The sequence below is a fragment of the Moschus berezovskii genome, chromosome 8 (assembly GCF_049115385.1).
Source record: "Moschus berezovskii isolate FMDL1 chromosome 8, NW_MosBer_1.0, whole genome shotgun sequence".
Classification (NCBI taxonomy): Eukaryota; Metazoa; Chordata; class Mammalia; order Artiodactyla; family Moschidae; genus Moschus; species Moschus berezovskii.
The window spans coordinates 70870839-70894634 of record NC_142467.1 but is presented as its reverse complement, the minus strand read 5'-3'; the positions used below and the strand labels follow the sequence as shown (position 1 = coordinate 70894634).

At 36.6% G+C, this 23796-nt stretch overlaps 1 protein-coding gene across 1 annotated transcript; it reads left to right on the top strand.

Moving 5' to 3' along the window:
- Positions 1-8723: 8723 nt before the first annotated feature.
- LOC129558905 (olfactory receptor 2AK2-like) lies at positions 8724-9698 on the top strand. The gene has a single exon (XM_055430325.2). The coding sequence runs from the start codon at positions 8769-8771 to the stop codon at positions 9696-9698; it is 930 nt and encodes a 309-aa protein (XP_055286300.2). The 5' UTR covers positions 8724-8768.
- Positions 9699-23796: the final 14098 nt, after the last annotated feature.

The following is a 23796-nucleotide window of genomic DNA, read 5'->3' as shown; positions in this document are numbered from 1 at the left end:
GCTGACTGTGACTCATATCATCAACTCTTTATTTAAAAAATTTAGGCTGAAATTAAAGAAAGTAGGGAAAACCACTAGACCATTTAGGTATGACCTACATTGAATCCCTTATGATTATACAGTAGAGGTGATTAAGAGATTCAAGGGAGAAGATCTGGTATATAGAGTGCCTGAAAAATTATGGACAGAGGTTTACAACATTGTCCAGGAGGTGGTGATCAAACCCATCACTCCAAAAAGGAAATGCAAGAAGGCAAAGTGGTTGTCTGAGGAGGCATTAAAAATAGCTAAGAAAATAAGAGAACTGAAAGACAAAGACAGGGAAAGATATACCTAACTAAGGGCATAGTTTCAAGAATAGAAAGGAGATATAAGAAAGCCTTCTTAAAAAATGCAAAGAAACAGAGGGAAACAAGAGAATGGGAAAGACTTGAGATGTTTTCAGGAAAATTGGAGATATCAGGGAACAATTCATGCAAAGATGGGCACAATAAAGAACAGATATGGTGAGGACCTAACAGAAACAAAAGAGATTAAGAAGTGACAAGAATACACAGAAGAACTGTACAAAAAAGATCTTAAAGACCCGGATAATCATGATGGTGTGGTCACTCAAACAGAACCAGATATCCAGGAGATGAAGTCAAGTGGGACTTAGGAAGCATTACTATGAATAAAGATATTGGAGATGATGGAATTCCAGCTGAGCTATTAAAAATCCTTATAGATGATGCTGTTAAAGTGCTGCACTCAATATGCCGGCAAGTTTGGAAAATTCATCAGTGGCCGCAGGACTGGAAAAGCTGGTTTTCATTCCAATCCCAAAGAAAGGCAATACCAAAGAATATTCAAGCTACTGTACAATTACTCTCATTTCACAGGCTAGCAAGGTAATGCTCAAAATTCTTGTATCTAGTCATGTCACAGTCATTCTTCTAGTACATGAACTGAGAATTTCCAAATGTACAAGCTGGATTTAGAAAATACAGAGGAACTAGAGATCAAATTGCCAACATCAGTTGGATCATAGAAAAGGCAAGGAATTAAAAAAAATATCTACTTTTGCTTCATTGACTACACTATGATCTTTAACTGTATGGATCACAGAAAACTATGGAAAATTCTTAAAGAGATGGTAATGCCAGACCTCCTTATTTGTCTCTAGAGAAATCTGTATGCAGGTCAAGATGCAACAGTTAGAACCAGATATGGAATAATGGACTGGTTCAAAATTGGGAAAGGAGTATGTCACAGCTGTATATTGTCACCCTGGTTACTTAACTTACATGTGTAGTACATCTTGTGAAATGCTAGACTGGATAATTTACATGCTGGAATCAAGATTTCTGGGAAAAATATAAAAAAACTCAGATATTCAGATGATACCACTCTAATGGCAGAAAGCAAAGAGGAATAAAAGACCTTTACATGAGGGTGAAAGAGGGGAGTATAAAAGCTGGCTCAAAAATTAACATTAAAAAATCTAAGATCATGTCATCTTGTCCCATCACATCATGGCAAATAGATGGGGAAAAAGTGGAAACAGTGACAGATTTTATTTTCTTGGGATCTAAAATCACCACAGTTTATGACTGCAGCCATGAAATTAAAAAACACTTGCTCTTTGAAAGAAAAGCTGTGACAACCTTGACAGCATACAAAAAAGCAGAGACATCACTTTGTGGACAAAGGTCCATATAGTCAAAGCTATGGTCTTTCCTGTGAGAATTGGACCATAAAGAAGTTTGAGTGCCGAAGAATCGATGCTTTGCAAATGTGGTGTTGGAGAAGACTCTTGAGAGTCTCTTGGATAGTAAGGAGATAAAAACAGTCAATTTTAAAGAAATCAACTGTGAATGTTCATTGGCAGGCCTGATACTGAAGTTGAAGCTCCAATACTTTGGCTGTCTGATGCAAAGTGCCAACTCATTGGAAAAGATCCTGATGCTTGGGAAGATTGAAGGCAGGAGGAGAATGGGGTGACAGAGGATGAAATGGCTTGATGTCATCACTGACGCAATGGACATGAGTTTGAGCAAGCTCTAGGAGACAATGAAGGACAGGGAAGCTGCAGTACATGGTTTCGCAAAGAATTGAACACAACTGATTGACTGAGTACATGCACCCACACACATTCTAGGAAAATTTCCATCAGTAATTGGATTTGAGGAAAGAATTAATCATCAAGGTACTTAATTTTTTAATTTAAAATCTGGTATTTGGATTCTTAAATAACCATTTTTCTATCTAAAACTGTTAATCAATGCTTATCTGCTCCTTGAATTTATCTTCTGAGTAAATTTTTGCAAGGTATTTTTCATAAAAGTGATAGAACATATACAAAATACAATATATTACATATTATTGTTGGGAAAATGAAGATAGAGATATGTGTTTATTTAGCAGAAGGTTATAGTCTAGTTAATAAAGTTTGTATTCAGACTGTGTATGTTTCCATCAACCTGTAACCTATGTTATCTCTCCTCTTTAGTTATTGAATTTTACCTGTTTATATTCCTGTAATATGCCTCCAATGCGGGAGACCCGGGTTCGATCCCTGGGTCGGGAAGATCCCTGGAGAAGGAAATGGTAACCCACTCCAGTATTCTTGCCTGGAGAATCCCATGGACGGAGAAGCCTGGTAGGCTACAGTCCACGGGTCGCAAAGAGTCGGACAGGACTGAGCGACTGAACGGAACGGAACGGAATATGTATATATATATATCTTGCCTGGAGAATCCCAGGGAAAAAGGAACCTGGCAAACTACAGCCCATAGTGTCACATAGAGTCAGACACACCTGGAGAGACTTAGCATGTGCAAACATATATATACATGATGTAAGTATGTTTGTACATGTGATAAATATGTGAATATATATGTAAGTTGTTGTTGTTGTTGCTTGTATTTAACCTGAACAAAGGGGGTACCTTGTGTCATCTCATTTCATAGGATTTTTTTAGAGAGGTTGACATAAATGTTCAACATTTCTTTAATTTTTACAGATTAAATAATTTTTGTTTGTATAATAGCATTAAATGAATACCATGCCATTATCTAACTTCTGTGTACTAATTTGAGGACAATGAACCGTGAATGGTTACATCTTATTGGACCTCTGGACTTTCAGAAATATGAGTCTCATAACACCCTGCCTATGGAAATCTCCTTAAGATAATTTAGAAAATAAATTTATTGTAGAAAAAAATTATTTACTATGGAACAGTTCCTGGGTCATGTAATTTCTTGAAATATTGTAAATGTTTTCAAAATACATCAAAGTGTTTATCAGTTGGTTATTATTCAGTTCAGTTCAGTCGCTCAGTCGTTTAGGTAGATTCTAATATTTATGATGAAATATATACGTATAAAGTGATATAGAGTTAAGTGATACATTTTAAAGCCTATCAAACTTTTCTATGGTTGTTTTCATTTGAAAAAAAAATCAATTTTGTATACCGATACTTAATATTTTTAGTGCAGAGAATGATTATAATAAAACATAATCAGCCAATGTGTTTAACTGTGGACTAGAGAATAAGTTTTCCCTAAAGGTCTTTGCAAAAAATAAAAAGATTCCTTAATGATTAGGCAGTCAGCCCAGTTGAGTCTTTAAAATCTTGCATAAGGTTTAGAAAATGACACTTTGGTTTAAATACTATTCTTCACCGAAGTTTTCATGCTAAATGATTGAAGGCTTAAAACATACTGAGGGATAAAAAAGGAAAAATCTTACAAATTAATTGTGTGGTAATAGTTCTTATAGTGTATTTTAAATTATATATTTTTAAAATATATAATTTAAAATATACTGGAGGGGGCTTTGGGAGGGGGAACTCATGTACATCTGGGGTGGATTCATGCCAATGTATGGCAAAATCAACCAATATAATAATTAGCCTCCAATAAAAATTAAAAAAAAAGAATATATGTGACCTTTCTATGACCTCAAGCAATAGGATTTTATTTAAAAAAGAATTATCAGAAAATGAATCATTGTCTCTAATTACTACCTCTAAAGGGATAGTATGGAATCATGTTTTAACTGTAATTTTGCAGCTCCATCTCCTGTTCCTTGTTTAATATTTTATTCCAAACAAAATATCCTAGAATAATAAGCTTTATATCAGTATAAGAGGGAATATGCCTCAGTGGAAAGGGACTTTACATGTTTTATGAAAGGAAAGACAGTTGAAATGCCTATTTATCTAGTGGGTAACTTATGTTTTCAAGTCAGGCATCAAGTACATGGATGTATGAAGGCAAAGAAGGCAAAGTCACAGTAAAATCATTCAGTATCACCTCTTCAGATGCAGCTTCCTCTGAAGTAAGTCTGAATAAACTGTAGTTCCTTGATGAGTTTACTATAACTCATGTTTAAAACAAAAACAGATGTCTACTCTGAGATATTATATTTAAAATGTTAAATTTTACTTTATTGCTTATGTATGTAAGTTAAGTTTTATTTTTTACATCCAGGTGTATTTTAATTGGATTACGTCAGGCCTGGCTAAGTTATACATTTATTACTTGTATGCTTTCTTCAAAAATAATATAAAGATATGTATTTGAGATTTATTTGATCTTTACTGAATTTGATTCCTCTCAGGTTTACAAGGAGCTGGGGTGAATCTTGGTGCAGTGAACTAGGACCAGTATTCAGTGAAAGTGAAAAGTGAAAGCGAAAGTCATGTCTGACTCTTTGCGACTCCATGGACTCTACAGTCCATGGGATTCTCCAGGCCAGAATACTGGAGTGGGTAGCCTTTCCCTCCTCCAGGGGATCTTCCCAACCCAGAAATCAAACCTGGATTTCCTGCTTCACAGGGGAATTCTTTACTAACTGAGCTATGAGGGAAGCCCCGGTATTAGGTAGTCCTATCTATCCTCAACCTGAGAGGACATGACCCCAAGAACATGCTTGTCTTCCTAAGGAATATATCTGTTTCATTCTTATTTTATCTTCAAGTTTCTGCATTAAGCTTATCATGTAATCATATTCACCAATATTTTAGGGATGAGGAAAGGCTGCAAAATACTTCAACTATTTCAGAAAATAGATATACATAGTAAAAGTTTATGTAGTTCCATTAAAAGAAATATTTTGCAATTTGTTTCACTCCATAGGCATGCTAGCTATTAACACTTCCATTTTTATAAACCATTTTATTATAGCCTGTTAATATTAAAAATGTACTGTATTGTCTACATCTATGGCTTTCAGTTCTACATATTTCTCTAGTTTTCATCTCCAGAAATGAGTTACTAATATATTAAAATAGTTATATAATATTTTTATCATTTATTGCAGAATTCAAGCTTCAAATGAAAGTTGGAGATACCATGCAAAAATATATATGAATTAGAATAATAACTTGCAGGGTGTATATTTTGATAAAAAGTAAGTACACATTTAATTGGTTCTTTGGCAAAATTGTTTAGGTTGAAATTTATACTTTTCAGTTTATGGACCTAACAATAGTAAACTAGTTCTTGAATCTCACCTGGTGAACAAAAATGTTAATGTTGCTTTCTCTTTCCCTGCCAAAGTTTCTATGTTGTGTGTGCTAAATCACTTCAGTCGTGTGTGACTCTTTTCAATCCTATGGATTGTAGCCAGCCAAACTCTTCTGTCCATGGGATTTTCCAGGCAAGAATACTGGGGTGGGTTGCCATTGCCTTCTCCAGGTTCTGGCTTTGGTTTAAAATATACTTGAAGTAGTTGTTATTTTAATTTGATTAGCTCACACTGAAGATCCAAGCCATTACCTAATACATTGTAGGTAAATTATAATTAAACTTATTTATAATCTGATTTATAATTTATTTAAATTTATTGGTAAATGCAGTGTCATAAATTCTTCCAGGCCTCAATATACTCTTTTATATTAATGTCAATTAAATGTCTAGTTTGATATTTTGTCAAAATCAAGGTAATGACTTTGGTTTTGGAAGAGGTGGCTGGGATGTAGGAGATTTCTTTCTTTTGGGGAAAAGTAATTACTAGATTTCTTTTAGGTGTTTCTTTTTTTTTAATTTATTTTATTGGAGGCAAATTACCTTACATTAATATATTGGTTGGTTTTGCCATACATTGACACAAATCCGCCCCAGGAGTACATGTGTTCCCTTTCTTGAACCCCCCTCCCACCTCCCTCTTCCCCATATCCTCCCTCCAGGTCATCCCCGTGCACCAGCCCCAAGCATCCTGTATCACGCGTCGAACCTGGACTGGTGATTCATTTCACATATAATAATATATATGCTACAATGCCGTTCTCCCCAATCATCCCACCTTCACTCTCTCCCACAGAGTCCCAAAGACTGTTCTATATACCTATGTCTCTTTTGCAGTCCTGTATACAGGGTTAAGGTTACCATCTTTCTAAATTCCATATATATGCTTTAGTATACTGTACTGATGTTTTTCTTTCTGGCTTACTTCACTCTGTATAATAGGCTCCAATTTCATCCACCTCATTAGAACTGATTCAAATGCATTCTTTTTGATGGCTGAAAAATACTCCATTGTGTATATGTACCAAAGCTTTCTTATCCATTCATCTGCAGATGGACATCTAGGTTGCTTCCATGTCCTGGCTATTATAAACAGTGCTGCGGTGAACATTGGAGTACATGTGTCTCTTTCAATTCTGGTTTTCTCGGTGTGTATGCCCAAGGGTGCGATTGTTGGGTCGTATGGCAGTTCTATTTCCAGTTTTTTGAGGAATCTCCACACTGTTCTCCATAGTGGCTGTACTAGTTTGCATTCCCACCAACAGTGTAAGAGGGTTCCCTTTTCTCCACACCCTCTCCAGCATTTATTGCATGTAGACTTTTGGATAGCAGCCATTCTGACTGGTGTGAAATGGTACCTCATTGTGGTTTTGATTTGAATTTCTCTGATTATGAGGGATGTTGAGCATCTTTTCATGTGTTTGTTAGCCATCTTTATGTCTTCTTTGGAGAAATGTCTGTTTAGTTCTTTGGCCCATTTAGTGATTTTTTTGGCATTTTTCCTTCACCTATCAAGTGGATTTTTAAAAATCAATAATAGATGGCCCCAAATAAATTTATTTAATTTATAGAGAAGATTTTATACCATTCAATATTTTTAGTAATTATCACAGTACATTCTGTCTTTGGAATCTGAGGTGAGAAAAAGTCTAATTATTAACTTTTTATATTCTATTTCAGGTGCCTCCTTAACATATACTTCCCTCTTGTCAGAATTTTGCAATTAACCATGGGAGACATTTTATGTATAAATATAATTTTATATATGCAGATAATTTTAGATGTATCTGAGATATTTATTATTTCTCTTTCTAGGCTTATACAACTATTACATATCCATTTCTTTTCATGATCAGACATATTTCATGATAATTTAAGTAAGATAGAAAAGTAACTATACATGAATTCTTGTATTCATAATGACATATTTATAAATTATTACAAGCTTTTCTCAAACTGCCTAATGTTTCTCACTTACTCACCTTTTCTCATTGCTAACCTAATATCCTTATTATTTCTTAGCATAACAGCCTATTATTAACACGTTTGTTTCAGACTACTTTTGCTACATCTCTCCCAGTTCCTCAGGAGGGCTTCCTGGCAGTCATGCATAGCCATCATAGAGAATAGCTCTAAATTTTAGGTGGAAACAATCAATTTGGCTTATATTTAGAGTTTCAGAAAATATCAGGGTATTGTATCCATAGTAAAGATACACAACAAATGTTAGGAACATTTACTATACTTTTTTGTAATTTTATTAAATGCTTTAAAATCAAGGAGATAATAAGATATTATTTGCCCTGGAAAAACACAAAGGTCAAGTTTGTATCAGAAAATAAAAAGCAAAATTTAAATTCATTAGCTTTGAATTAATCATTTTTTCATGCTATTTGATTCAAAGTTAATGTCAGAGTTAAGTTTGTATTTAATTCATTCTCAAACTTTTGTCTGATTATTTTTTCTTTAATTCATTAAATATCTTCTACATTCACAGGAATAATAAACACTAATTGATTAGAATTATGGGGCTTCTCTAGTAGCTCAGTTGGTAAAGACTCTGCCTGCAATGCAGGAGACCCAGTTCGATTCTTGGGTGGGGAACATCCCCTGCAAAAGGAAATGGCAACCCACTCCAGTATTTTTGCCTGGAGAATCCCTTTGACAGAGGAGCCTGGCAGGCCACAGTCCATGATGTCGCAAGAGTTGCACGTGACTTAGTGACTAAACAACGACAAATTGATTAGAAAGGCTATAAATGTTATCATTCTCTTCATACCAGTTCACAGCCAATATAAATTCAAAATAGAGAAACATAGTAAACATTTAACATTATAGTATTTAACCAAATTTTATGTTGATTAAAATTTTTATTACTTATATAGAGTGAATTGAGTAGAAAGCTAGGTTTATAACAAGAAAACAAAGCTTCAGTGTATCCCCTTGAAGATATTCTAAAAGGAAGAAAATAATTTATGTTGGCAAATCACCTAAATTTTTATCTTATTTCTATTATCAAAATATTTTGAACTTTACATTATGTAAAACCTTTATTTTTATTTTGTAATTTGTTAATTCTCTATAGTTTAATAAACACAGATTCAGTGTATTGACTAAAGGAAGATATATTACCTAAGGTGATTCAAGAACACTTTCCCACATGTTATAATCATCACCTTTTTCTCTTAAGGAAAGTCAATATTGTACATGGAATTCTCAGATATGGTCTGCTTTTATATTTTTATTTAAGTCATGAAAACAGGAAATCAAAGTGTCAAAACAGATTTTATGCTTCTTGGCCTTTTCCAATATGGCCCAATGGACACTGTTCTCTTTGTTGTCATTGCAATCCTGTTTTCAGTGGCTCTGATGGGAAATATCATACTGATTCTTCTCATTCAATTGGACACCAGACTCCACACTCCAATGTACTTCCTACTCAGTCAACTCTCTTTCATTGACATGATGTACATCTCTACCACTGTGCCCAAAATGGCAACTAACTTTCTGTCCAATAGTAAGACCATCACATTTTTAGGTTGCGAGATTCAAGCATTTGTGTTCTTGGTCCTTGGTGGAACTGAAGCTCTTCTTCTTGGTTTCATGTCTTATGATCGCTATGTAGCCATCTGTCATCCTTTACACTACCCTGTACTCATGAGCAAGAAGATGTGTTGGTTCATGATCACATGTGCATGGACCAGTTGTTCTATCAACTCTTTAATACATACCTTGTATGCATTTCAACTCCCCTTCTGTAGATCTCGACTTATTAATCACTTTTTCTGTGAAGTTCCATCCATGTTGCCTTTAGTGTGTCAGGACACTTCTCAGTATGAACATACAATACTCCTGAGTGGACTTATAATTCTGTTGTTACCTTTCATGGCCATTTTAGCTTCCTATGCCTGTGTCCTTACTGTGGTATTCCAGATGAGTTCAGGAAAAGGGCAGACAAAAGCTATCTCCACTTGTTCCTCTCACCTGACTGTGGCAAGCCTGTTCTATATAACCACTCTCTCCACCTATGCAAGGCCACACTCCTTGCATTCCCCAGAAGAGGAGAAGATAGTAGCTGTGTTTTATACCATTATTACACCTCTTCTGAACCCATTTATCTACAGCCTGAGGAATAAAGAAGTTATAAGGGCCTTGAGGAGAGTATGTGTACAGAAAATATGACTGTAGGAATTCTTTATTGACTGAGACTGAATAATATAAAAAAGCTGTCCTTAAAACACTTTCTTGGAATATGTAAATGATAACAAAAACTGCCTAGTAATATATGAATCCTAAGAAATGTTTATGAAGGAAAAAAGTGATAAAAATATTTATTATGCCTGATATCAAAATTGCCTTGAGCATTGTTGTTATAACTAGAAAGCATTTTCACTATAGAAGCTTGAGAAACATTGTATTGTCCAATTTATTTAACTTTGAACGCAATAAAATTCAACCCTTTTAATCCAATGCTTTCATATCATGAATATTTTGAATTGGACATTTGAAACCTGTGATCCAAAGCATGGGGTTCCCAGGTGATTCAGTGACAAAAAAATCTGCCTGCCAATGCAAGGATATGCAGGAGATGTGGGTTCCATCCCAAGGTTGGGAAGATACCTTGGAGGAGGAAATGACAACCCACTTCAGTATTCAGTATCCTTGGCTGGAGAATACCATATACAGAGGAACATGGCAGGCTACAGTCAATAGCGTCGCCAAAGACAGACATGACTGACAGACCCAGCACACATTCAAAGTATATGGAATATACTTTATCCTAAGTTGGAGAAGGAAATGGCAACCCACTCCAGTGTTCTTGCCTGGAGAATCCCAGGGATGGCGGAGCCTCATGGGCTGCCGTCTATGGGGTCGCACAGAGTCGGACACGACTGAAGCAACTTAGCAGCAGCAGCAGCAGCAGCAATATACCTTTAACAGACTCTATAAGTGAAAAATTTTATACAAGGCAAGTTATATAATGCATTCATTCAACATATTTTTAGTGGTTTAACAATATGTGTGTCACTGGTGATAACTGCATAATCAAAAATGAACACTGACATATCTCTCAGTTCAGTTCAGTCGCTCAGTCGTGTCCTACTCTCCGCGACCCCATGAATCACAGCACGCCAGGCCTCCCTGTCCATCACTGACTCCCAGAGTTCACTCAAACTCATGTCCACAGAGTCGGTGATGCCATCCAGACATCTCATTCTCTGTCGTCCCCTTCTCCTCCCGCCCCCAACCTTTCCCAGCATATCTCTGAAATCAGCTAATTTCAAATTTCAGTATGACTGAGCATTCAATGAATGCAATAAATATTGAATTATATCGAAAGTTATAGCTGTTATAAAAAATAAGTAGGGAATTTTGGTAGGAAATTTGCCATCTTCTATAAAATTGTCTTGAAAACAGAAACTGAAAGGATATTATTTGATAAAACATTGAAGGGAGATGAGAAAATAATCAGTTGGATATCTTGTGATGTGTTTCCTAGGTAGAGGAAGAAACAAGGAGCAGAGAAAATGGTTGGCAAAGTCACAGTAGATCAAAGTGTCAATTACTGAGCTGTAGAAAATGAGTGGATATAATGGATACATAATTTTTAATAAAATGTAGATTTGTATAAAACTGGCATTAAAAAAGATAAAACAGATTGTCGGGTTTTGCAGAGAAGATTGAAATCGGCTGTTAATCCACTGCAGCCATCTCATTGTGATAAAATAACATCTTGGACTGAAGTGGTATTAGTGCAAGAGCATGAATTAGCCAGACTACACTGACAAAACCTTGTGAAATTTGAGGAAATTATAAGGTTTCAGAACTAAGCCAATGTCATGGACTGCACAACTGGAACACTGGAATTACCAAAAACATAGTTCAAGAAAACCAAAGCAGAAATATTGGATTCCTTGTTTACCTTTGATGTTAGCTCTTTGGGCTTCCCATGTAGCTCAGTTGGTAAAGCATCTGTTTGCAATGCAGGAGACCTGGGTTCAATTCTTGGTAGGAAAGCTCCCCTGAAGAAGGAAATGGCAACCTGCTCCAGTATTCTTGCCTGGAGAATCCCATGAACAGCCTGGCAGGTTACAGTTCATGGGATCGTAAGAGTCAGACATGACTTAGCACTATCTTTTTCTTTCTTTTGTCCCAGTAATGGTAACATTATTATGGCTTCCATTCCCTTTGAGTGAAAGCTTTTATTAACAGAATCAAATAATAACTTCTCCTTTGTGTCTGGTGCATTTGCTCAATATGTTTATAAGATCCATTTTTAATATCTCTAAATAATGTAATTATTATATTTCCAAGTAGCTTTCTACTGTATGAATATACCATGATTGCTTTTATCCGATATAGATGTTTGGTGTTGTGAGTAAAATTGGTAACAATTTCCTGTACAAGATACTGAATTGTGCATAGCATTGGCTCCTTCATAACACCTCCACAATGTCACATATTATCATTTTATCCGAGATGAGAAAAACTAAGATCTACTCTCTGAACAACTATTAATTACACAATACAATATTATTAACTATAACAAGCACTATGCATATTAGATCTCAGAACTTATTCATCTTCTAACTGGAGGTTTGTACCATTTGAAAAACATCTCTCCATTTTAAGAACCTTCCAATCCATGAGTTCCATATTGTAACTTGTGTTTCCATTAAAATGGCTTTTTCATATACCACATAAAATTAATTATATAGTATTTGTTTTTTCCTGTGTAACTTTTCTCACTTAGCGTGATCCCTTCAGGCTACTTTAATATCATCCAAATGACAGGATTTACTTTTTATTCATGGCAGAATATATTTCCTTGCATATTTATACCACAATTTCCTTATCTATTCTTCTCTCCAGAAACACTTAAATTATTCCCATACCTTAGTATTTGTGAATAATGATGCAAAAAGCATGTAGTGCAGATATCTTTTCAGTATCCTAATTTATTTTGAATTATTGCCAGAAATGGGATTGCTATACTGTAAAGAAGTTCTGTTTTTAATATTCTGAAGAACCTCCTTACTTTTTTTTTTTTTTTTTTTAGTGATTGTACCAAAATATACTCCCAATGACAGGACACAATAGTTCCTTCTTATCCACATTGTCAACACTGATTACATTTTGTCTTGATGATAGCATTCTAGCATGAATGAGATGGCATGCCATTTTAGTTTTGATTTGTATTACCCTGATAATGAGCAATGTTGAGCACCTTTTTTATGTACCAGATGCCCTTCACATATATTCTCTGGGAAAATTAGATTCTGGTCTTCTGTTCAAATTTAATTGGAATAATTTTTGGTATTAAGTTGTATAAATTCTTTTTGTATTTTAACTCCTTATCAGTTATATGATTTACAAATAAAATTTTTTCCAGTCTGTAAGTTGTCTTTTACTTTGTTGATCCTTTACTCTGCCATGCAGAAGCTTTTTAGATTAAACATATTTTGCAAGACAATTCTACTGATGATTAAATAACTCCCATGGCTTTTTTTTTTTTTTTTTTGGTCTCGGGAAAACTTTTATTTCTCTTTTATATCTGAAAGAGAATTTTCCTGGATAAGGTATTCATGGCTACAAATTTTAATCTTTAAAATTTAGAACTTTGGTGCTTATTACACATACAGTTTTTAATTAGAAATCTGACATTCTCTTCATACTAAGTCAAACAAGTGGGGGAATCAAAGTGCCACAAATTTTTTAGCTAGGCAAAAATTCATGAGTTTTCTAAAATAAATATATATTTATAACAATCTAGACAACAGATCATCATATAGTCTAGATGTTTTCAAACTTCACTGCTCATTAGAAACTTACCTGGAGCTCTGGAGGAAAAACAAAAAACAACACCTGGGCATTTGTATATTTCAAAAACTTTCAAGGTAATTCTGATATGCATCTGAATTTTACAAAAATGATTATAGGTTTTTCTATTAAATGGTTCAGTTCAGTTCAGTTCCGTCGCTCAGTCGTGTCCGACACTTTGCGACCCCATGAACCACAGCACGCCAGGCCTCCCTGTCCATCACCAACTCCCAGAGTTCACTCAAACTCATGTCCACAGAGTCGGTGATGCCATCCAGCCATCTCATTCTCCGTCGTCCCCTCCTCCTCCCGCCCCCAACTTTTCCTAGCATCAGAGTCTTTTCCAGTGAGTCAACTCGTCGCATGAGGTGGCCAAAGTATTGCAGTTTCAGCTTTAGCATCAGTCCTTCCAATGAACACCCAGGACTGATCTCCTCTAGAATGGACTGGTTGGATCTCCTTGCAGTCCAAGGGACTCTCAAGAGTCTTCTCCAACACCACAGTTCAAAAGCATCAATTCTTCGGTGATCAGCTTTCTTCACAGTCCAACTCTCACATCCATACATGACCATGGGGAAAACCATAGCCTTGACTAGACGGACCTTGGTTGGCAAAGTAATGTCTCTGCTTTTTAATATACTATCAAGGTTGGTCATAACTTTCCTTCCAAGGAGTAAGTGTCTTTTAATTTCATGGCTGCAATCAGCATCTGCATTGATTTTGAAGCCCCCCAAAATAAAGTCTGACTGTTTCCACTGTTTTTCCATCTATTTCCCATGAAGCGATAGGACCAGATGTAGTGTTGGTGATATAGACTTCCATTATTTCTCTGTTGATCAATCATTATACAAAGGTATTAAATGAGCAATAGTTACATAATCACAATAGTAAAGGATGTTAATAATTTTTCACAATCAATAGTTAGACAAAAAGAAAATTATAATTGCAAGCCACAATGCAATCATGATTAGCTTAACAATATAAAATAATTATATACAATTTGGGGAGTCAAGTAGAGTGATGTGGTAAGTAGAACTGCATACATGTACATGTTTTCCTCCACACCCCTCCCCCATGTATGTCCTTTAGTTAGTGCATTTAATCCATTTACATTTAAGGCAATTATTAATATCTTTGATTCTATTACTGTTTTCTTAATTGTTTTGGTTTCTTTTCCTGTAGGTCTTTTCTTTCTCTTGCCTAGAGAATTTCCTTTAGTGTTTGTGGTAAAGCCATAACAGCTACTTTGAATTGCAATTTATCTCAAACATTTTAGCTGAGAATAATTATTATTTGTTTTTTGTGAAACTAATATCTCATTATTTTTTATGTTTTTTGTAGGTAGGTGTTCCACTCTCAACTTTGAAGTAGCAGAGAGTCTTAAATAAAGTTTTGTGTCTTTGATTCTTAGAATTCACCAAGCTGGCTCTCAGAAACCCCGCTTAAGTATGCCAGAAGGTGGCAATATTGTGAATTGGTAGCTTCTTTCTTGCCTATTAAGCATGGTCTATTAGAGTTTTGTCAAGAGAATGCACTGGTCATAGCAAACACCCTCTTCCAACAACACAAGAGAAGACTCTACACATGGACATCACCAGATGGTCAACACCGAAATCAGATTGATTATATTCTTTGCAACCAAAGATGGAGAAGCTGTATACAGTTAGCGAAAACAAGACCAGGAGCTGACTGTGGCTCAGATGGTGAACTCCTTATTGTGAAATTCAGACTTAAATTGAAGAAAGTAGGGAAAACCACTAGACCATTCAGATATGACCTCAATCAAATCCCTTATGATTATACAGTGGAAGTGAGAAATAGATTTAAGGGACTAGATCTGATAGATAGAGTACCTGATGAACTCTGGATGGAGGTTCGTAACATTATACAGGAGACAGGGACCAAGACCATCCCCATGGAAAAGAAATGCAAAAGAGCGAAATGGCTGTCTGAGGAGGCCTTACAAATAGCTGTGAAAAGAAGAGAGGCGAAAAGCAAAGTAGAAAGGGAAAGATATAAGCATCTGAATGCAGAGTTCCAAAGAATAGCAAGGAGAGATAAGAAAGACTTCCTCAGTGATCAATGCAAAGAAATAGAGGAAAACAACAGAATAGGAAAAACAAGAGACCTCTTCAAGAAAATTAGAGATTCCAAGGGAACATTTCATGCAAAGATGGGCTCGATAAAGGACAGAAATGGTATGGACCTAACAGAAGCAGAAGATATTAAGAAGAGGTGGCAGGAATACACAGAAGAACTGTACAAAAAAGATCTTCATGACCAAGATAGTCACGATAACGTGATCACTGACCTAGAGCCAGACATCTTGGAATGTGAAGTCAAGTGGGCCTTAGAAAGCATCACTACTAACAAAGCTAGTGGAGGTGATGGAATTCCAGTTGAGCTATTTCAAGTCTTGAAAGATGATACTGTGAAAGTGCTGCACTCAATATGCCAGCAGATTTGGAAAACTCAGCAGTGGCCACAGGACTGGAAGAGGTCAGTCTTCATTCCAATCCCAAAGAAAGGCAATGCCAAAGAATGCTCAAACTACCACACAATTGCACTCATCTCACACACTAGTAAAGTCATGCTCAAAATTCTCCAAGCCAGGCTTCAGCAGTATGTAAACCATGAACTCCCAGATGTTCAAGCAGGTTTTAGAAAAGGCAGAGGCACCAGAGATCAAATTGCCAACATCCGCTGGATCATGGAGAAAGCAAGAGAGTTCCAGAAAAACATCTCTTTCTGCTTCATTGACTATGCCAAAGCCTTTGACTGTGTGGATCACAATAAACTGTGGAACATTCTGAAAGAGATGCAAATACCAGACCACCTGACCTGCCTCTTGAGAAACCTGTATGCAGGTCAGGAAGCAACAGTTAGAACTGGACATGGAACAACCGACTGGTTCCAAATAGGAAATGGAGTACGTCAAGGTTGTATATTGTCACCTTGCTTATTTAACTTCTATGCAGAGTACATCATGAGGAACGCTGGGCTGGAAGAAGCACGAGCTGGAATCAAGATTGCTGGGAGAAATATCAATAACCTCAGATATGCAGATGACACTACCCTTATGGCAGAAAGTGAAGAGGAACTCAAAAGCCTCTTGATGAAAGTGAAAGAGGAGAGTGAAAAGGTTGGCTTGAAGCTCAACATTCAGAAAACAAAGATCATGGCATCTGGTCCCATCACTTCATGGGAAATAGATGGAAAAACAGTGGAAACAGTGTCAGACTTTATATTTTTGGGCTCCAAAATCACTGAAGATGCTGATTGCAGCCATGAAATTAAAAGACGCTTGCTCCTTGGCAGGAAAGTTATGACCAACCTTGATAGTATATTAAAAAGCAGAGACATTACTTTGCCAACCAAGGTCCGTCTAGTCAAGGCAATGGTTTTTCCCGTGGTCATGTATGGATGTGAGAGCTGGACTGTGAAGAAAGCTGATCGCCAAAGAATCGACCAGTCTATTCTAAAGGAGATCAATCCTGGATGTTCATTGGAGGGACTGATGCTAAAGCTGAAACTGCAATACTTTGGCCACCTCATGCGGCGAGTTGACTCACTGGAAAAGACTCTGATGCTGGGAAAGGTTGGGGGCGGGAGGAGAAGGGGACGACGGAGAATGAGATGGCTGGATGGCATCACCAACTCTGTGGACGTGGGTTTGAGTGTACTCTGGGAGTTGGTGATGGACGGGGAGGCCTGGCGTGCTGTGATTCATGGGGTCGCGGAGAATCGGACACGACTGAGCGACTGAACTAAACTGACTGAACTGAACTGATTATCTGAGAATGCTTCCTATCTTCTGAAGCCCACTCTCCAGGCAGCACTCTGGAATACACACAAGGGGTGAGCAGGAGAGTGGTGGGACATGTGGGTTTATTATTTGGGTTTTGGGGGTATTCATTGGACCAATGAAGCGATCTTCAAGTAGGGGACTCTCAAAGGCTGTGTATTCAAGGAGGTCTATCCTTGAATAATTTTCCATGAGATAATTGCATATGATAAAACACTGCATTTGACAACATATGTGAAAATAGTTCTTTGAGACTCTACATGAAGCTAAGGACCCACTTCATACACTGAATATCATCAATAAATTTAAATAAATGCCTTCTCATCTTATGTAATATGCCCAATCAAAGCTGATTGAGAGTCTTTGAACTTCATTGCAAAATATGCTTCATTAAATCATTTTTAGCATCCAGATATATGGAAATATATAGATATATGGACTTCCATGGTGGCTTAGACAGTAAAGCATCTGCCTACAATGCAGGAGACCTGGGTTCAATCCCTGGGTTGGCAAGATCTCCTGGAGAAGGGAATGGCAACCCACTCCAGTATTCTTGCCTGGAAAATCCCATGGAGAGAGGAGTCTGGTAGGTTACAATCCATGGGGTCACAAAGAGTTGAACAAGACTGAGCAACTTCACTTTCACTATATGGAAATAAGTTTGATTTTTGCACAATTTTTCTTCTTTTCTATTTATCTATTGTTTCTTTATACTGCTATTTTTAGGTAAATTAGAGATTTCATTATGGGACATAAGAATCAAACTTTCAGCAGTGGCCTCACCCTTTTTTAATTGGAATTTAGTTGATTACAACATTGTGTTAGTTTCCGGTGTACAACAAAATGATTCAATTATACTCACACATACATACACAGACAAACATGTCATACCACCAATCCTCCAAGCAAGGGTGTACTAGGCAATATTTCTGCACTATCCTCACTCCCACACTCAACCCTATTGCCTAGAGTGTTAGGGATAAATTAATTACTGTAGTTCGTAAAAGTAACTTTCTTCATTAAAATAGTAAAAAAAAATGCTCAGAACTTTAGTTTTATATATTTCTATATTTACTACCTAGAAGAGATTCAACAGTAGATTCTTCTGAGAAGAATATCAAGTTTTGTATCTCTAAAAGGTGGAAGTTCATATTTCCAAAACTACAATGTGCAAAGTTATAGTATGTTTGGGTTTTGTAAATACATGCCTCAAAAAATGTATCAGTCCCTCTGACATACCCATTATATTCACTCAAAGCATGTATAAAAGCCAAAGGTGACTTAAGGCCTTCAAATCTCTCCCATACAAACTGTTAGAATTTGTAAGAATTGCATTTTATAATGCAATTAACATTAAAACAAATTATATAACAAATGTTTCATAAAAGATTACATTTTTATAGAAATTAATACAATTATACTTAAGGGATGGAAGAGTTGGAGAGCTTCCTAGGATGTTATTGGAACTAGTCATAATATGATCATTTTTACTTTTAATGGAGAGAGTGCTGTATTCATCACGATGTCTATAATGTCGTGTCTGACTCTTGTGATCCGATGGACTATAGTCCGCCAGGCTCCTCTGTCCATGGGATTTTCCAGGCAAGAATACTGGAGTGGGTTGCCATTTCCTTCTCCAGGTGATCTTCCCAACCCAGGAACTGAACCCAGGTCTCCTGCATTGCAGGCAGATTCTTTACTGATTAAGCTACGAGGAAAGTCCAAGCAAATTGTATAACAAATGTGTTTCATAAAAGGTTACATTTTTATAGAAATTAGTAAAATTATACTTAAGGGATGGAAGAGTTGGAGAGCTACCTAGGATGTTATTGTAACTAGTCATAATATGATCATTTTTACTTTTAATGGAGAGAGTGCTGTATTCGTCATGATGTCTATAATGATGATTATTGAATATGGATGAAAAAGGCGATTTGCTGAGGTACATAAGTGAGTCATAGTATTATGTCAGAGAGAAGGTCATCCAAGAGAGTCAACATACAAACAAATCTTTTCCAAGGGATATAGTCTATTTAACTGCTGAGTATGATGTTATTGTTTGTAGGTTGATTTGTTTTGTCTGTTTTTAAATGAGAAATAGAGCATTAACATGAGTTAAAATGAAAAATATTAACCCTTATAATAGAGTGCTGTACCTTAACAATCATTTTTGTTATGCCTACTCAATGTAGTAACTGATTTTTTCTCTAAGTAAATATGGAAGTTTTACAACATTGACTGTTTCCAAAATACTAATTTGCCTTGGATATCCCCACACGTTAAAAAAAAAAAAAAAATCATTGGAGTATAGTTGAAAATGTTCTTTTTTTTTTTTAAATTTTCTTTGGTTCCCACATCATTGTATAACTCTGAATTTAAATCTTATTCAAAGTCTCCTCTTAGATTTTACAAATTTCATAAAATCATCCCCCGTTAGCTGGTTGCTACACTTTCCATCACTTTTCTTTCTTTCAGCCCTGGCAGAGTTAGAGGTACTTCCCCCTGAAGGCAGTGAACACATGTGTATCTCTGTAACTTATCACTATGATCTGATTATCTGTATCTCTCATACTAGATTTCTTGAGGAAAACAGTTATATAGATAACTTTGTGCTTCAGCACTAAATAGTCTTCCAAATGCTAATATTTGGTAATTTGTAAATTATACTGAATATATAAATCAATGAATAAGTGAATAACCGACAAAGAATGTATTCTCTGAAAAAAATTGGTGAGTTACAATGTAAAGATGACTTGGAGTACTCTGAAAAACCAAACTTGAAATCTTTATTTTAAATAATCTGTATGCCATGATAACACTATTTTGCTTTTGAGTTATACTTTTATAAAATTCTGCACAGATCATCCTTGACCTTATAGGGTAAAAGTGCTATTATGATCTTAATATGCATAAAGGAAAGCACTCTTGACATATTTATTCATCTAATCAACTTTCTTCATGATATATATGTTTAAACTACTATTTTATTTGACCAAATATAACAGGATATCTTTTTATGTTTCGTTTCACTGGTTGTGTGAAGTTAAAGGGTTGAAATATGGAAGTCAAGAGTCCTTGACTATCTCCCAGTCCATCATTTGGGTTCAAGCCCCCATGTGTAAATTCAGAGTGCTTACCAGGTAGTAAGCATGGCTCTGCCCATGAGAACAAGACCCAGTTACCCCTCAGTCAGTCTCTCCCATCAGGAAGCTTCCATAAGCCCTTTATCCTTCTCCATCATAGGGCAGACAGACTGAAAACCACAATCACAAAAAACTAAACAATCTGATCACATGGACCACAGCCTTGTTTAACTCAAAGAAACTATGAGCCATGACATGTAGGATCAGCCATGATGGACGGGTCAAAGTGGAGAGTTCTGACAAAATGTGGTTGGTCCACTGGAGAAGGGAATGGTAAACCATTTCAGTATTTCTGCCTTGAGAAACCCGTGAATGGTATGAAAAGGCAAAAAGATAGGACACTGAAAGATGAACTCCCCAGGTCGGTAGGTGCCCAATATGCTACTGGAGATCAGTGGAGAAATAACTCCAGAAAGAATGAAGACATGGAGCCAAAGCAAAAACAACACCCAGTTGTGGATGTGACTGGTGATGGAAGCAAAGTATTGCATAAGAACCTGGAATGTTAGGTCCATGAATCAAGGCAAATTGGAAGTGGTCAAACAGGAGATGGCAAGAATGAACATCGCCATTTTAAGAATCAGTGAACTAAAATGGACTGGAATGGGTGAATTTAAATCAGATGACCATTATATCGCCTACTGTGGGCAAGAATCCCTTAGAAGAAATGGAGTAGTGTTCATAGTCAACAACGGAGTCCAAAATACAGTACTTGGATGCAATCTCAAAAAAGACAGAATGATCTCTGTTTCCAAGGCAAAACATTCAATATCACGGTAATCCAAGTCTATGCCCTGACCGGTAACGCTGAAGAAGCGGAAGTTGAGTGGTTCTATGAAGACCTACAAGACCTTCTAGAACTAACACATCAAAAGATATGCTTTTCATTATAGGGGACTGGAATGAAAAAGTAGGAAGTCAAGAAACATCTGGAGTAGCAGGCAAGTTTGACATTGGAGTACAAAATGAAGCAGGGAAAAGGCTAACAAGAGTTTTGCCAAGAGAATGCACTGGTCATAGCAAACACCCTCTTCCAACAACACAGGAGAAGACTCTACACATGGACATCACCAGATGGTCAATACCAAAATCAGATTTATTATTTTCTTTGCAGACGAAGATGGAGAAGCTCTATACAGTTAGCAAAAATAAGTCCAGGAGCTGACTATGGCTTAGATCAAGAACTCCTTATAGCCAAATTCAGACTTAAATTGAAGAAAGTAGGGAAAACCACTAAACTATTTATAAAGATCTAAATAAAATCCCTTATAATTATAGAGTGGAAATGAGAAATAGGTTCAAGGGATTAGATTTGATAGACAGAGTGCCTGAAGAACTATGGACAGAGGTTTGTGATCACTATACAAGAGACAGGGATCAAGATCATTCCCAAGGAAAAGAAATGCAAAAAAGCAAAATGGCTGTCTGAGGAGGCCTTACAAATACCTGAGAAAAGAAGATAAGTGAAAAACAAAGGAGAAAAGAAAAGATACACCCATTTGACTGTGGAGTTCCAAAGAATATCAAGGAGAGAAACTAAAGCTTTCCTCAGTGATCAGTGCAATAAAATAGAGGAAAACAATAGAATAGGAAAGACTAGATATTGCTTCAAGAAAATTAGAGATACCAAGGGAATATTTCATGCAGAGATGGGCTCAATAAAGGACAGAAATGTTATGGACCTAACAAGCAGAAGATAATAAGAAGAGTTGGCAGGAATACACAGAAGAACTATACAAAAAAGATCTTAGAGACCCAGATAACAACGATGGTATTTGATCACTCACCTAGAACCAGACATCATGGAATGTGAAGTCAAGTGGGCCTTAGGAATCATTGCCACAAACAAAGCAAGTGGAGGTGACGGAATTCCAGTTGAGCTATTTCAAATTCTAAAAGAGGATGCTGTGAAATGCTGCCTCAATATGCCAGCAAATTTGGAAAACTAAGTAGTGGCCAAGGGACTGGAAAAGGTCAGTTTTCATTTCAATATTAAAGAAAGGCAATACCAAAGAATGCTCAAACTACCACACAATTGCACTCAACTCATGATAGTAAAGTTCGCTCAAAATTCTCCAAGCCAGGCTTCAACAGTACTTAAACCGTGAACTTCCGAATGTTCAGGCTGGTTTTAGAAAAGGCAGAGGAACCAGAGATCAAAGTGAAAACATCCGCTGGATCATCGATAAAGCAAGAGAATTCCAGAAAAATATCTATTTCTGCTTTATTGACTACGCCAAAGCCTTTGACTGTGTGGACCACAACAAACTGTGGGAAATTCTTAAAGATTTGGGAATACCAGACCATCTGACCTGCCTTTTGATAAATCTGTATGCAGGTCAGGAAGCAACAGTTAGAACTGGACATGGAACAACAGACTGGTTCCAAATAGGGAAAGGAGTATGTCAAGGCTGTATATTGTTGCTCTGCTTATTTAATGTATATACAGAGTACATCATGAGGAACGCCGGGCTGGAAGAAGCACAGGCTGGATTCAGGATTGCTGGGAGAAATATCTATAACCTCAGATATGCAGATGACACTACACTTATGTCAGAAAGTGAGGAAGAACTAAAGAGCCTCTTGATGAAAGTGAAAGAGGAGAGTGAAAAAGTTGGCTTAAAACTCAACATTCAGAAAACGAAGATCATGGCATCTGGTCCCATCACTTCATGGCAGATAGATGGGGAAACAGTGGAAATGGTGGCTGACTTTATTTTTCTGGGCTCCAAAATCACTGCAGAATGTGATTGCAGCCATGAAATTAAAAGACACTCCTTTGAAGGAAAGTTATGACCAACCTTGACAGCATATTAAAAAGCAGAGACATTACTTTGCCAACAAAGGTCCATCTAGTCAGGGCTATGGTTTTTCCAGTGGTTTTGTATAGATGTGAGAATTGGACTATAAAGAAAGCTGAGTGCCGAAGAATTGATGCTTTTGAACTGTGGTGCTGGAGAAGACTCTTGAGAGTCCCTTGGACTGCAAGGAGATCCAACCAGTCCATCCTAAAGGAGGTCAGTCCTGGATGTTCATTGGAAGGACTAATATAGAAGCTGAAACTCCAATACTTTGGCCACCTGATGCAGAAAGCTGACTCATTTGTAAAGACCCTGGTGCTGGGAAAGATTGAGAGCAGGAGGAGAAGGGGACGACAGAGGATGACATGGTTGGATGGCATCACCGACTCAATGGACATGGATTTGGGTAGACTCCGGGAGTTGGTGATGGATAGGGAGGCCTGTCATGCTGCGGTTCATGGGGTCGCAAAGAGTTAGACACGACTGAGTGACAGCATTGAACTGAACTGATGTGATGTTGAAGGATTTAAGAACTGATGTTTTTCTTTAGACTGTCTGTATCAGGAAGCAAAATTTTATGATTGGGTGGCTAATATATTTATCTATAGTGAGAACATGCTGTACCAAAGCTAACAGAACAATTGGTAATACTTTGTCATTGATACTATATAGAAAATGGGCATGTTTAGTAAACTTTGGAGCTTAAACAA

What these genes read in the sequence shown, in the direction of transcription:
- LOC129558905 (XM_055430325.2), top strand. Translation starts at nt 8,769, where the DNA reads ATGAAAACAGGAAATCAAAGTGTCAAAACAGATTTTATGCTTCTTGGC.